The following is a 14,662-nucleotide window of genomic DNA, read 5'->3' as shown; positions in this document are numbered from 1 at the left end:
GCCAGAGAAAACAAAACCAGGAACTCCAAAGCTAATCCTTGTTCTCCCAGAGGATGACTACTTAAACTCATTTATAAGGCAACAGGCAGCCAGACTCTCCGAGATTTGCTTTCCCTTCTCAGACAGAGGTTTTTTCCACAAGACCAATGAAGGCTCATATGGCAGAGAAGTGTCAGCGAGAGCCAACACTCCAGGTCCAAATCCTGGCTCTAACCATGCATCTTTCCCATCCCTGCAGTATTAACTCTCCTTAGTGCTTTGTTATTTCCTTAAACACATACACTGTGTTCCACTATTAAGACACTAAAGCCATCTTTTTAATTTCCTGCTCACTTTCTTCCTCTCATCATTATTACTCTCCCTGCTCTTCCTTCCAGTCTCCTCTTCATATTTTCTCTTGCAACAGTTCATCTATGAGTCTTGCTCCCACATCAGTTTCCCACACTACTCAACATACCTTCAAGTTCTATCCTCAAAACACGTGTTTCTAAAGATATTTTTCACTAATACTCGAGAAATTAAGGTATTAAACATATCAAACCCTGCAAACATGCAAAAGACAGTACTATCTACATTCACTGCTGTCCTTATTACACAGATATTCAGGACTTAACCCTGACAAGATGTTACTGAAAAGTCCCAAAGGTTTCATGGAGCTGGAGTGCCTAACAAACACAAAACTAGTACAGATGTCTGGCAGGAACTGGGTGGAGGGTTGCAGGGAATGGAAAAAATTAAGTACCTACTTTATTCTTGGAAGATAAAGAAGGGTCAGGAAGCTTTGGAGCCAGCAGAGAGGAGAAAGCAAGTGAGAAGCAGGCAAGAGACCACTTTTTCAAAAAGGACTTTCAATTACAAACAGCTGTAGAAAGCCATTACCAACAGCTAAGAGCCATATTTGAGAGTTTTAAGCATTTTTAAATATTAAGTGACCTGCTGCTGATTCTGTATGTTTTACTTCCCAGCTGTAGTGAGCCTCAGAGAGGACACAAATGGGTGGACAGAGGAAAACATGCAGAAGCCTGTGAAGGACACAGAGAGTGACCAAGAGACTCAACAGAGAATTAGGAGTTGCAAAGGTATGACAGACTTCTGAAACTTGAGTGTACAAAGCTGAAGGCAAGAGTGCACATCACATCGCAGGAAAGACATGTTTAAAAAAGTGGTAGGAGTCAGGGAGTGCTGGAAAACATGTACCAATCCCTTCTAACACCCATATACTAACTTTATCCCTGGTGTGGATGGAGGCCTGTTTTTATAATATAAACACACCTTCAGTGAAGTGCAGAAACACCTGTGACACTGCATGGCACTGTCCTGATAGCACATTTCAGATCTTGAAATCAGTACCACTCCCTTAGCTTCATACAGCACCCTGAAGCACCCTGAGCTCAGACTTCACACAGCAGCAAGGCAGCTGCACCACTGTGGTTCCATTTGGCCCGATGGGCACAGTTGAATGCTACAGGGGCATTAACGATAACACCACCCACCTATATTTGTAAAAGATAAGTGGATAATTCATTGTATGAATTTATACAACATTTCAAAATTATTATATATTTATACAACAGGCATGCCCTGAACTCTCTCAGAGCTCAGTTGTGATAGGTACTGTGCTAACACACGATTTTATTACTGCTTATTATTGCATATGCCAAGTCCTGGGTCACATGAAGCTGTGCCCGTACCAAAGTTTGTCTTGTAGCAAAGTTTCAGAAGACGACAAGAACATTTTTATGAATGACAACTATTTTATAATATAAAACCCCACACATACATGGGAGCATGTGTTTATAACCAGATTGTCGAAGACTAACAAATACATACTACACCTTACAGAGAGTATGTTTCATCATATGTAATTTTATGCTAGTGAGTCATACTAGCATATAGGAATTATATACTCAGGACATTTTCAATACTGTTCTTAAAACTTCAGCACAAATACTTTGGAAAAACTTGTGAAGACAGGTGGATAAAGGGAAATGAAAAACTGAGCCAAACTTGGCCTCTGTATGGTGTCAGCGAGCAGAACTTGAAGAGTGAAATATTGCCCTTTCCCCCAGCCAGAGCTCCTCTGTGACACACTCTGTTCTGCAGCAAGCCTGGGATGATATACTTACAGTAGGCAGTCTTAGCTTGCTGTATGCTGCGGTCAGTGTAGTGCGTTTGTATGTTAGTGCATTTGTATGTTAGTGCATGCACAGAGTACAAGTGTAGAACTTGGACTGTGCAAGAGTTAATTCAAAGAAGACTTCTCTGTCAACATCCACGTTTCTATTTACTCCACTTCTGTATCTTTATGGAAAGATCACATAAACTACAGAAGCATACACAACAGCATGCATAAAACTTGAAAACTTCAGTTTCAACTCCATTTTAATAACAAGTCTATGTTTCCTGGAAAAAAAGAAGGAACTCAGCACTGTTCTAAACAAATACCCATTCCTATCCAAAACAACCAAAACACTGTAATGCTCTCCTTAAGTTAAATAACTGTGAAATTAAGGTTTACAAGTGTAACTGAAATTTCCATACCCTGGAGGGATATCACTTGTGCTCAGAGGTGACACACTATTTTTAGGACCATGACATGAGCTGCATTACTTCTAGTACACTTTGATCAAATTTTCAGAGTTAAACATTTGCCGCTCACATCTAGTACAACTGCTGCTCTAAATGCTCAGCAGTGTTAAAAACCAGTTCCCTCGCGGTTTTTGAGAAAAGCTTCAGTTAAAGTTTCAGCATGGAATCTACATACTCTTCGATTTGCATTTGGTAGGCAAAAAATCACCTCTCTTTAATCTCTAGTTACATGCTTCTATTATGACCTATTCTAAACTTATCTCCTGGCATAGCAAACGGAATTTCACTAAATGCATAGATAGATATTGGACACCTTGTTTCCACTTTGAGCTCAGTATGGAAGGTAACACTTACCCCTAGTACTATGACATTAAATCTAGAGTAAGGTTTGTATTTCCATTCCATGTTTTACTTCCTCACACCCCTTTCTCTCCACCTACCAGTCTCCCAGAGAACAGCAGAGGCCTATGCCTCTTGCTCAGTAGCCTATTCCGACAGCTGAGCAACAGGAGGGTGCAGCACTGCACAGATGGAAGAGGAACAGAGCGTGTAAAGAACCTGCCAGCTAATGGAAAATCCATTTTAGATCATGCTGTTTTACTAAAGAAACAGAGAAACAAACAAAAAAAATGCCATGGCACTTAAAGCAGCTATTCAGAGAAACCTATTCCCTAAAAAAATACGGTGTCATTGTGTACTAAAGAACTACACATACTACTCCTAGTCACAAAACATTCAAAAATCTCCACTTTGGTAAATGATTGCTTGAGCAGCTATCAACTTAATTACTGATTTTAACTTTTACATGAGAGAAGTATACAAGATTTTATAGTCACTAAGTATGTAAGTTACACTGCTCATATAGACTGCTTAAACTTTGAAGAAAAAAAAAAAATACTTACCACAGTGGGGTTACCGCTGCTGATCAACTGGCTAACTTCATGAAAAATGCTTTTGCAGTCGATTGATTTGTCTAATGATCCCCGTTTCACTATCACTGCTACCGCTAATAGAATCTGCTCCCGAACGTACTTTTGAAGGCTGTAAACAACATTGCAAAAATGTATTTGCAAATAATTCTGAACATCACTGCTCCATAAAATTTTAAACACGTTTCTGTTACAATCGTTTTGTGTGAATTCATGAAGGAAAGCTGACGACTCTACAGAAGTCAACTAAGTGTTAAGAATGAAAGATATGTAACTGTTGAAATAGTCTTCCACCACTACCCTGAGAAACAAAAGGATAACCCAGACTTCATGCAGAATCCTAGATGTTCAGAGGTATTTTTTCTATACTTACTTAGGCCTTTGTAAGACATAGGTTAGAAGGAATGTTCGCAGTGACTCAATGCTAGTTTTTTCCAAGAGAATCCATTCTCTTACAACTGCTTCCATTATTGCTGTAGCAGCTTGAAAAAGGACATAGTCCACTTTACTAGTTTCTGTGGGGAAAAAAAGGCAACTTGAGTATCAGAAAACATATATTTAGCTTGTATGTACTTCCAACAAAAAAGTTAATGGAAATTTACTACTACCTATTATTAAATGGAATTTTGTTGCTATGAAAACAAAGAATTTGCAACTCAAGACGGGGTAAAAATAATCAATAACCCAATTACCAAATTGTCCGGTAGTATTTGACTCAGTGACTCAAGGGAAAAAGTTGACTGTGTAAACAGTCTGGGCCAAAGATCAGGAAAAAGAATTCTAACACAACTGTGGAACAAAATATGACAGATTTAGTCCCAATACATTAAGATATGATTAACAACAGGCACATCAGAACTGAAGACTCCTCTATTACTTGGGTGCTTGCCTTTGGAATCAACAGTACATAAAATTACATGTGTTATATGGATGATAATGGGAAGCAAGTCCACTACACAAAAAGATAACATTAATTATCAAAGCAAAAGTTTTACAGGCTGGTGTATTTAAGGTTTTCTACATCATGTTCAAGCTTCCACATTTATTTTGAGGTAATCAAAATACAACTCCCAACCATAGTGTAGGAATCGTTAGCCCTTATTATCTGAATATCTGATTGCTTTGTATGTAGATGCTCTAAAAGAAATAGAAAAAGATGTTACAGAAAAAAGTAACAGTTTGGGTGACTAAAGTATAATCTAAAGCGAAAAGGCAGAATCTGAACTTAATTTATATGATGACAGAAAGCTACAGAGGCTTTTTTTTGTTCCTTTGCTTTAAAAAATTTTAACTTAGAAATAGCAGGCAGTATCTCAGTAGCCAGTTTCAAAACATTCTGAGCTCTATAGAGAACACAGAACACTCAGAAAGGGTGTAGCCACAAGGTGGCGAAAGCATAAAATATGAAATGGTGAAACAAAATTCCCCAACAAGAAACAGAGTTTGAGCTATGGTGAGCAACTTGTCAGGCCTATAAAAACTGAGTTTATCTGAAAGACAACCCGGTCATGAGATGATGGGCTTTAAATGACTACAAACTAAACTTTCTTCCCTCGATTATATACACACAGTTTATAATATACAGTTCATTTATATGCAAGTTCTATACCCAAGATAGCAACCAATTTGCTAAAATGTTTTTAATTTAGTCAGGCTCCAAATCTAAACCCTACACAGGTAAACATGCTTAAATCAAAACAAGCCACCTTTAAATCTACTTGGCTTAATTTGGAAAACTAAGTAACCACTTAATTAAAAGTTTAATGTGTACATCTAACACATACATAAAACTGAGCCAAATTATTCCTGCAGGGGAATTTCAATTCTGGCACTTGTTAACTTCTGGGTCTTTGGCTTTTCAAATTGTACAAAGCTCACAGGAAAAAGAGAATATTAGAAAAGAGGAGGATGGAATTTCTCCTTTGCACCAAGTACCACAAATGCACAACTGCAATCATTAACAGCACATACCTCTAGCGCTCAGTGTAAGCTCATAACTAGTCAGAGCACCACTATCTTCTACATGAAGTTACTAAAGAAAGGCAGGACAAGTTTTGCCAGTATGTTTAACAGCTATAAGCTTACAACAGAAGAACGTAGAGCCTCATGCTTCCTGGGTTCAACTCCAGGTTTTTACAGAAACGCATGATAGTGACTGTTCCCCTATTCCTTATGCTCATCATCTCCACTACTCTCCCTATATCACCTGTACACCCTTTTCACAAACACCATCAACATCCTTGTTATCACTACCTCCATTCCAATTCCTGTCTTGACTATTTTTTCCTTTTTCTTTTTAAAGCCATCTACTCTGATCCTGCCCATCCTTACCTGTACATATACCTTCAGTACACTTCAACTTTTTTATTCTTCATCATGAACAGCTTGTTTCCCTTCCCTGATTCCTGATTTCATAATCCCTGTCTCTCCCTTCTCAACTTCAAAGTCTTAACTAGCTATTCTTTCTGTCCAGACTGTACAGACACTTATTTAAGAAGCATGAAGTTTGAGAGACTTTTCCAAGTTCCAGGTGTCAGCATCACAAATGCCTACACTGCCAGTAAAAACCTGCCCAATGCAGAATCACACTGGTTTCTCAATGGTAGTAGCATATGAAGTTTAAGGATGTAATACTTGTAGACATCCAAAAGATGTTAAAAGCAGGATCACATTTCTTCCAACCACCCTGATTACAGAAGAAAGAAAGTCTGCAGTGATAGTTCATTACTAATGCTAAATTGAACTTCCTTTTTTAAGAAGAAAATATGGTGATTTAATAAATTCTCATTATTTATTTCTGATTAGTGACAAGTATATCACTTATAAGAGCTCCAAATGGTCTGCAAACAAAGTTACTTATGTTCTTTTGCCACTTAAAATTCTCTAAAAAAAAATCAATGTGAAAATAAAAAGCATCAGTTTTGCTGACCCATAAAGCAAAAAGTATGATTACAGTTTTCAGTGCCAGATAAAATACTACTATATTAAAACCAGAAGAAACTAATTTGTAGAAAAAATTTTGGTTGGGGAGTAGGTATAGGAAAGAAACCACACCCTGTTCTATATATCACAGTATAATTTAACAACACAGTAGTAGGCCTGCAATATTGAAATCCTAATATTCATGAATTTAAGTCTCTAATCCAGTAAATTTAGAAATAACTGTTAAAAAAATACTGTGGAATGAATTAAATATGAAAATAATAATTTTTAAAATATAATTCTAATATTTCTCTGTTCATTCTGGCAAATTCTTTGAAAGAAAATTTGCTTTTTTGTGTTTTTGGCATGTGTTCTTTTCCACAGATTTCCAGGTTTTCCTCACCAGGTTTCAGAGTCAGCTTTCACTGAAAGTTCCCCCTCACCTCCCCGCAACAATCACACTCAGTACAGTAATGCTGAGCAGGAGTCCTACATGCTTACTGCTCCTGCAATTTTCAGATTATTTAGCTGCCAAACTCTAATAAGTCTCTATAGTGCCTGTAAAGACAGATTTATTTTTAAAGACTTTTAACACAACCCGATTTACAGTATTTCCATTAAAACCCAAGATTTTTCTGATAAAAGGCAATACCTACCCATCTCTTTCCTTTCTCCACAGGTATAATCACACAAAACTTCAGATCAATACTCTATTGCTTCTACTAGGTAGACAGAAACTTTTAGCTTTTTTTTTTAACACAACAGTTGAGCTGTTAACAGCAACTTACTAAGACATTCAACCCAAAATAAATTCTCACTATGAAAAATTTCAGCATCAGTGCAAAATCTGACAAAAGTGTAAAAAATTGCATCACTCGTCAGTTTAATGGGAAACATCAAGCCAAGCAATCACACTACAGGCAGTTCTACAAACTCCACAGGTTAGACAGTATTACAATAATCATGTTGCAGATTAAATCTGAATTTATTAAATCAGTTTAGGAACTTAGCTACATGAAACTATATCTTACAGCTTTAAAACTGCCAGAAACAAAACCAAAAAAGGGCAGCAATAGGCTTCACCCTCCATCAAAAAGTTCCGCTCATCAGTATCAAAACTGATGTATTCCCAGCTGCAGAAAAACAGTATGGTTCCAGTTACAAAAATAGGTAAATGCATAACCTCATTTATTAAAACTTACCCAAAATGTGTTTGCAAACAGCAAATGGTGATTTCGATTTTCTAAATGATAAGAATATGTGCTCAGCATGTTGGCGTTGTTCATTATTGACCATGGAAGGTGGTGCCTGGAAGAAAAAAGAATTAAAAAAAAAAAAGTTATTCAAGCACAAAGACCCCTTCTCGATTGTAAATACATATGAGCAATGTCATGAACTTAAAAATATTTGCATTGTTAAACATCAAAAACAAGTATCTCTTGGTAAAACTGCCTGCTCTCTCTGAGTCGTGGCCTCTTCTTATACGTGTATCGTGCAGAGAAGTGTGAACATTGAGACATTAGGTAGAGAGTGAATAATTTTAAGTATTGTGTTCCCAATGAGGCTTTTGAAGTCAGATCTAAATTCAACCCAATCCTTTTTCTACTCAAACCAAAAATATCATTGCACACCACTAAATGCTGCTACACACACTCACAGTCATGGAAACAAAGCACTATTTTTTATTTAGTTCTATATTTGTTTTAAATATTAAACTATATAATAAATTCAAGGGATTAAAAAATGACTACGGTCTAAAACAAAGCATTGGCAGTAACATACTACCCTCTAGTGTTTAATGTTAAAGTTGACATCCTAAAGACTGCGTGAGGGCTCTAACTGAAGAGATGGGTAAGGTGTTTGGGGATGGTTACAGCAGTTCCCCAGCTGCCTACGGCCATCCCCTTACATCCACCTCCCCTTACATCGTGGGCACCTTGGCTGCTCAGGTAACACCTGCTGCTTCACTTCTGCTGAAAGCCAACTCCATGGTGGTTTCTACCTGAAAATCAACTACAGGTAAAGCATGAAACTACGCAATGCAGTAACCTGGACCACTGCAAGGTGGGATATCACCTACAGACCGACCACCTGCATTGCAGTCTCACCTCATCAAGCAACCCCAAGATATCCCCACTGCCCCACAAGGTAAAAAACAACCCTGCAAAAAAACATCAGCTGCTCACAACACCATTCTGCTCTCCACTTCTGCCACTAATATTCTCTATGTGGGATTTATCTGAACAAGCACATGGTACGAAACACTCTTACTTGGGATTGATACCACGAGGCAGAGTAAAGTGAACTGATGTGCCTTTGAGAAAGGAACGTGTGCACGTAGCAAGAGTGCATACAAACTGTAGACCTGGGTCAAGGTGACAGTGTAGGTTATTAAACTTCAGCTGAACTTCCAAACTCCAAATTCCAGTCCTGTCCCTAGCAACATGAGAAGAATGCATGTGCCACATATCTTTCATCCTTGACAAAACACAAGATGACAGAAGATTTAAATACGAGCAAGTAACACCACCTATTAAAACTCAATCTGAGTAAATGAAGCAAAGGAAAGCAGGCTGCTGATGCTTAGATCAAGGGGGTCCTAATAAACAGCTGTGTTCCTTCTTACACAGCAAATTTCTGACTCTCACAACTTTTCCTGTGCAGATATGATGAATGCCTGTGAAGGGAACAAAATAAGTAGTGGGAAAAGGTGGCTGCAAAAAAGCCTCCTGGATGCAGAATAAATGCTCTGTCCCTTCACAAACCTGCTCTACTCTACAGCCTCTCTGGGGACAGGACCTCCTAGGACAGTGATTTTAACATACACAGGACAGCTCTTACCAGCTCTGGGGACAAGACCAGTGTTTGTCCATGCTCCCTCCTGGGCAGACAGCAGTTGGTGTTGGGTTGTGCATATGCACAGACAGCAGTGTGCCTTTGGTGCACTTCCATGTGCTCAGAGCAGCGTCTCAAGGGCTAAGGCAGCAGGTTGCAGGCAGATGCACGGCACAGAAAAGCTTTCAGATATTTGGGGCATTCATGCACTGCCAAACAACTGAGATGGAAGTAAGCTCTATGGCAGTACCTGAGTGCTTCCAGGACACTGAGCTTCAGTGAACTCCAATCCAATGTCAAAACCCAAACTTTAAAAACTTTTCAAGCAAATGTAAACACGTAAAGAAGCATCTTCACCAAACTGGGGCACATGACACTTCTCTGACAAAACCTCAGCTCTCCTGCATGCAGCCAGCCATCAGCAGTTGTTCGCAACCACCCAGGCTTTCTGCAGTCTGAACAACAATATTTCTCCATGTGGATTCTAGCTATATTCATTCCAACAGAGCCAGCTGTTCTGAATGCCAGAAGAATACTTGGAGCAGGTTATCAAAAATGAACGAATGACCTACACAGCAACAGCCTGACATGCACTTCAGTCAGTGCTATTGCAAATAAACCAAACAAACAAAAAACGCAGTCCCCACTTTTTTTTCCCCCTGTTGTATGGGCAAGCATTTGTGCAAACGCACAGAGAACCAAATTGGGGAAGTGATCTCCAAAAAGCATCCCACCAAATGCAGGTTATTTTCACCTGTAACAGTTCCCCAGCCTGGTTCACCATAAGCCAGCACAGAAGTCTGTGCTAGCACAGTAGAGGACCAAATGGCTAGTGATAAACTGCTTTTTACACCATTTAAAGTGTATATAATCTACAGCCTCTGTAGGCTGTGCAATGCCGTGGGAATACGCTTAAGTCTCAAGAAACACACAGCTTCAATCAACGAAGTTTTGTGAGAACAAAGAATCGGATTTCTTGAAACAAGCGACTTATTTTAATAAGTCTCTGCTACCAAAAGGAGAGGTCCCCCTCTTTTCTTGCTCTCACCCGCATGGTCTTGTCACCTCCTTACATTATCCGTTCTATGAACTACCCCGGGGCAGGGAGAGGGAAAGGGGAATGAACCCTCTTTTGTTACTTCAATAAGCATCAAAAAGTCAGATATGTGCCAAAGCAAGTACAACAATGAGGAGAAAAAAAGTGGAGCGGCATTGCCCTTTCAACAGTACTGACCTCGAAGCTCACAGCTCTGCAGTCTCGTGAAGGCTCACTAATTACAGCCAGGATAGAAGGAATCCTTCGGTTTGACAAAGCATAACATTTTGCATGTCTGGGGTCATTTATACTCACATTCTTACAGCAAGAAGAGCAAGTTAGGACTACCTGATATTGAACCAATTTTGCAATAACAAAGCGTATTTGAGTGTGTCATATAGAGATCATATCTATTTTCAATGTTCTGTAATGCTTAAGGGCACTTGCAGGGATATTGCACCATTAAAAAAAGACAGAATTAAAGTTTTATGGGAAATTGTCCCCTCATGCTTACAATAACTAGAAAAGTGACCTCTATCTACATTATTTTAACTCTTCTCTGAAGTCTGATTACAGAAGACCTTTGGCACCTCGGAAAGGCATCATGTTTCTATATTAATTTTTAAAATCACAATACTTTAATAATACATTACACACCTAAGACTCTCAAAACTGTCCAAAACGACTGTCAAGTGCAACAGGTGAACTTTAAACTGTGCTATACAGCCACCAGAGGGAGCTTAAAGCTCACAGTCTACTGCCTTCACTGCATTCAAACACTAGTTACCTGTAAAATGAAAGTCCAGCTAATTTAAGGCTTTAAAGCCCAGCATATACTTCCTCTGTGTACAAATTTCACATTACAGGAACACTGACTTATGTTAGCCCGTGAGCCCTGGAAGCCAGTGCCCAGCATCCTCTTGGCACTACAGGGTTAGAAACACACTTCAAGTACTGATCATGCTTGCAAGGTTCACCAAAAATACCTACACGTTCACTGTTTTCTGTCTCCTTCAAACTCTTCTCTACCATCCAGCTTACAGGGTATTAAACACCAGTGTGGTAACGAGCAGGGTCTTTTGGCACACTGAAACTATTTCCGGCTGTAGCACTTTCTGTACCGTCTGATGTTACTGCTAACACCCATCTGCTCTCTTTTGTCTTACAAGTTACCTATTAAAAGTTTTCCAGAAAAACGATCATTTTTCTAGTTTTAGCATAGCAAGATAGTGCCCCATAAGAACAGATTTCCATATAACATAGTACTATAAATAAAATTACATCCTTTCAGCTACCAAGGCTGTCTGGATACAGAACAGCAACAGCAGGACTGACTCAAATGGCAGTTACTCACACAAGGAAAACTGAAGACAGACAAGACTAGAAGCACTCTGGCAGACTAGCACAACCACTAAACTTCTTTGGAAGCCTGCACAACTAATAAGAAAGTAATGTAAACCCTTCCCTTTCGTGTCAACCAGTTTCTAAAAAAAAGAAATATAGTTCATTCTACTTCATTATGTCCTGCTATCACTAATCTGAACAAAAAAGATTAAAAAGTTAAGGTATTTGATGACAAAGCTGTAACAAAGCCAATAAGCGTATGTTAGAAGATCTAAATGCTGCATGTGCTTACAGGAATGCTATACTTTCTCTGTGTGGTTGTGAAAAACCTTTACTGTGTTTTTTCTGCTCAAGGAAAAAGCATGAGAAAGCCAAGGTCTTTGCGTCCCTTCTCACTCTTCTTCTTAACACAATTAACTGTGATGATTCTCAGGCCATCAACAATATATGAGCCACTGGATAAAAAAAAATATTTTTGAAAAGCAGAAACACTGAACTTTAGGAGGAAATAGAGCCTGCGAAGTCAAAAGTAGAAAACACCTTTAACATCTCAGAGTCAGAAAACAGGACTGAGTAGAAGAAAAAGAGCTGGAAATTGAGGTTCTCCATATTATGGTAAATACAGGGCTAAGTCCTCAGCATTCAGCATCTTTCTAATATTTTGGGACACAGGCAGGCAGATGCAGTTTGAAGGAATGTGTTGACACAGATGAGTCAAAAAGAAAAACCGTCCAAATCATAGGTACAAACACATTTTTCTAGTGTAGTGTAAGCATGCTCTAACTTTCTTTATGAAGACTGAATGCACAGGGAATGACTACAGTTCCTTCTGTACATAAAGATCAGTTTTACCAAGAGCAAGTCCCTCAGTCTGCATCTCAGATACAGGCAAGCCTTTCAAAAGTTGGGCAGTGATCTTAAACGGTAGGAAGAGACAGAGATTAGGCTCTTATATCCTTGATTAGATTCTTAATAGTTTCCTTTCACAGACTCACATATCACCCTACATTTGATTTTTCACTTTCTGTACATTAAAAAAAACCCAATAAAATCAGCCCACTCTCAGGAGATAACCTACCACAACTTACATGGGTGTTACAGCAATGAGAAAATTATTTTGGAAGGATGGGAACTATTGCATAAAACTAATTCCAAGTCAGATTTTGCCTTCCTTGACTATTAAACCAGGTAACTTCACAAAAATCTAAACATAATTTCCATGCAATTACATTTTTTTCCCCCTAGTGTGGAACCCAATAAAAACAAAACTGGATTCAGCTTTCCATCAGAAATAGTTTTTCCTCCATGAGTTCAAGGTCAGCATAACTCATTTAAATTATTCTCCCCTTTCTTACCACCATGAAAATGTTACAAGAAATTCTTACCACCATGAAAATGTTACAAGAAAACATATCACAGACAAAGCTCCATCACCCCTTTCCCTACTAACAAAACAGAAGGTGCACCACCGCTGTTCGTACAACTGTTTACCTCTGGCAATCGTGGTATAAGCAATCCACTGCTCTGAAAAATGCAGAAGTCACAAACACAATAAATTAACAATATTAAACCCTCCAAACAGCCCAGGTTCCTGAACAGCCACAAAAGTACTGGCAGGTTTTTAACTAGCTTTCCCATTCTTACTGCCTGCAACCATCCTTCTGTACCATGGAAAGATAAAGAAGAGCTTCTGATACAGCAGCACCATTTAATTCCATAAGTTTATATATTACCACTTATTTTCCCTCTCCAAAATAACCCATGTCTGTTTCTTATACAACACAGATTTCTCATTTCTAACTTCGATCATTTTTTTTTCTGCTTTTCTGCTCCTCCCTTGATGGTACACCATCAATTTAAATGATATGTTACTCACTGATGCTACAAGAAAGGAAAGCACAACCGGTAATGATTAAAAAGGCTAAAAATTTGGCATATATTACCTAGGCAGAAATTGATTAATACAAATAATTTAAAATATTCATTCATCGTTACACTTGAAACAGGAAAGACATAGATACAAGAAAGGGTTAGACCAACTCTCATTTGGAAAAAACACATATTACTAGAAAATATTTGGTGAAGGTACCTGCAAAAAAAATAAGGGGTCACAACAAAGGGCTTGAGGGTCTTGTTTTAAATAGAAGTAGTAGTTAGATGCAGATAGAGGATCTGAAGCTACACATATGTATTCAGAACAACATGATTAGTACAAGCATTTCCTACCTCAGTAACATACCTTTAAAAAAAAATATATATATATATAATTATGACCTGTCGGGATGGAGTGCCAAGCAATGAAGGTAATACAGCCATGAGAAAAGTAGCAAATGGGTTGCAAATATCAGATGCTCTCTTCGTAAGACTGAAGTTGAAGTCATAATATATTTGTCAATAACAGGCTGAAGAAGTAATACCACATCCACATTTGAAGTCTTGTCTGCTTTTTTAGCTCCTTCCTATTTCTGGAAACACTTTTTGTAAAAGTATCAAAACCCTCCTCTCCCCCAAGTGATTCTGTTCAGGCAGTTTCATGCTGATCATCATAGACAAAATGCAACATTTTCTGCTCATATATTAGAAGTGACAGTATTTTCTTAATGATTTTAGATGCCAAAGAATATTACTTGCTGGCCACTTGTGGACAGTGACAGTATCTTAAAATTAATAACTTCTAACATTCAAGTGACAATATTATTATTAAAATCAATAATGGAATAGTTTTTTATATAAGTATAATTTAGTTAACCACTTTATACTGTTAAATCTGCATCATACTTCTCAGAAAAATCCTGCTCATGATCATGTAGAACCATAATTAAGGACGGGATGAAGAGCGTTCATTCCTTGCAGACAGAGAAGTTTGCTAGACACAAATTCTGATTTTTCACAGAATTCTGTTATGAACACAGCCGAATTCTACAATTACACTGGAGGAAATCTTCAAATTAGCATGTCACAAAGAACAGTCATGCACTCCTCCAGACTTTGCTGCTTAAGAGAATAC

General features: G+C 38.2%; 1 protein-coding gene across 2 annotated transcripts in view; it reads right to left on the bottom strand.

Moving 5' to 3' along the window:
• The window catches only part of XPO4 (exportin 4), a 77,445-nt gene that overhangs the window by 45,691 nt on the left and 17,092 nt on the right, over positions 1-14,662 (bottom strand). Inside the window, exons 1-4 of one of the 2 annotated variants that reach the window (XM_074932079.1) lie at positions 11,693-11,704; positions 7,643-7,748; positions 3,892-4,033; positions 3,492-3,630 (exon numbers count right to left, since the gene is read on the bottom strand). In XM_074932079.1, the coding sequence (XP_074788180.1) occupies positions 3,492-3,630; positions 3,892-4,033; positions 7,643-7,736 (375 nt within the window). In that variant the 5' untranslated portion in view covers positions 7,737-7,748; positions 11,693-11,704. Of the gene's footprint in view, positions 1-3,491; positions 3,631-3,891; positions 4,034-7,642; positions 7,749-11,692; positions 11,705-14,662 lie in introns of those variants that run through there. The other variant, XM_074932070.1, reaches the window with a different exon arrangement.

This window comes from Athene noctua, chromosome 1, assembly GCF_965140245.1.
Source record: "Athene noctua chromosome 1, bAthNoc1.hap1.1, whole genome shotgun sequence".
Lineage (NCBI taxonomy): Eukaryota > Metazoa > Chordata > Aves > Strigiformes > Strigidae > Athene > Athene noctua.
Note: the sequence above shows the minus strand (reverse complement) of the source record. Positions and strands in the feature narration are given on the sequence as shown.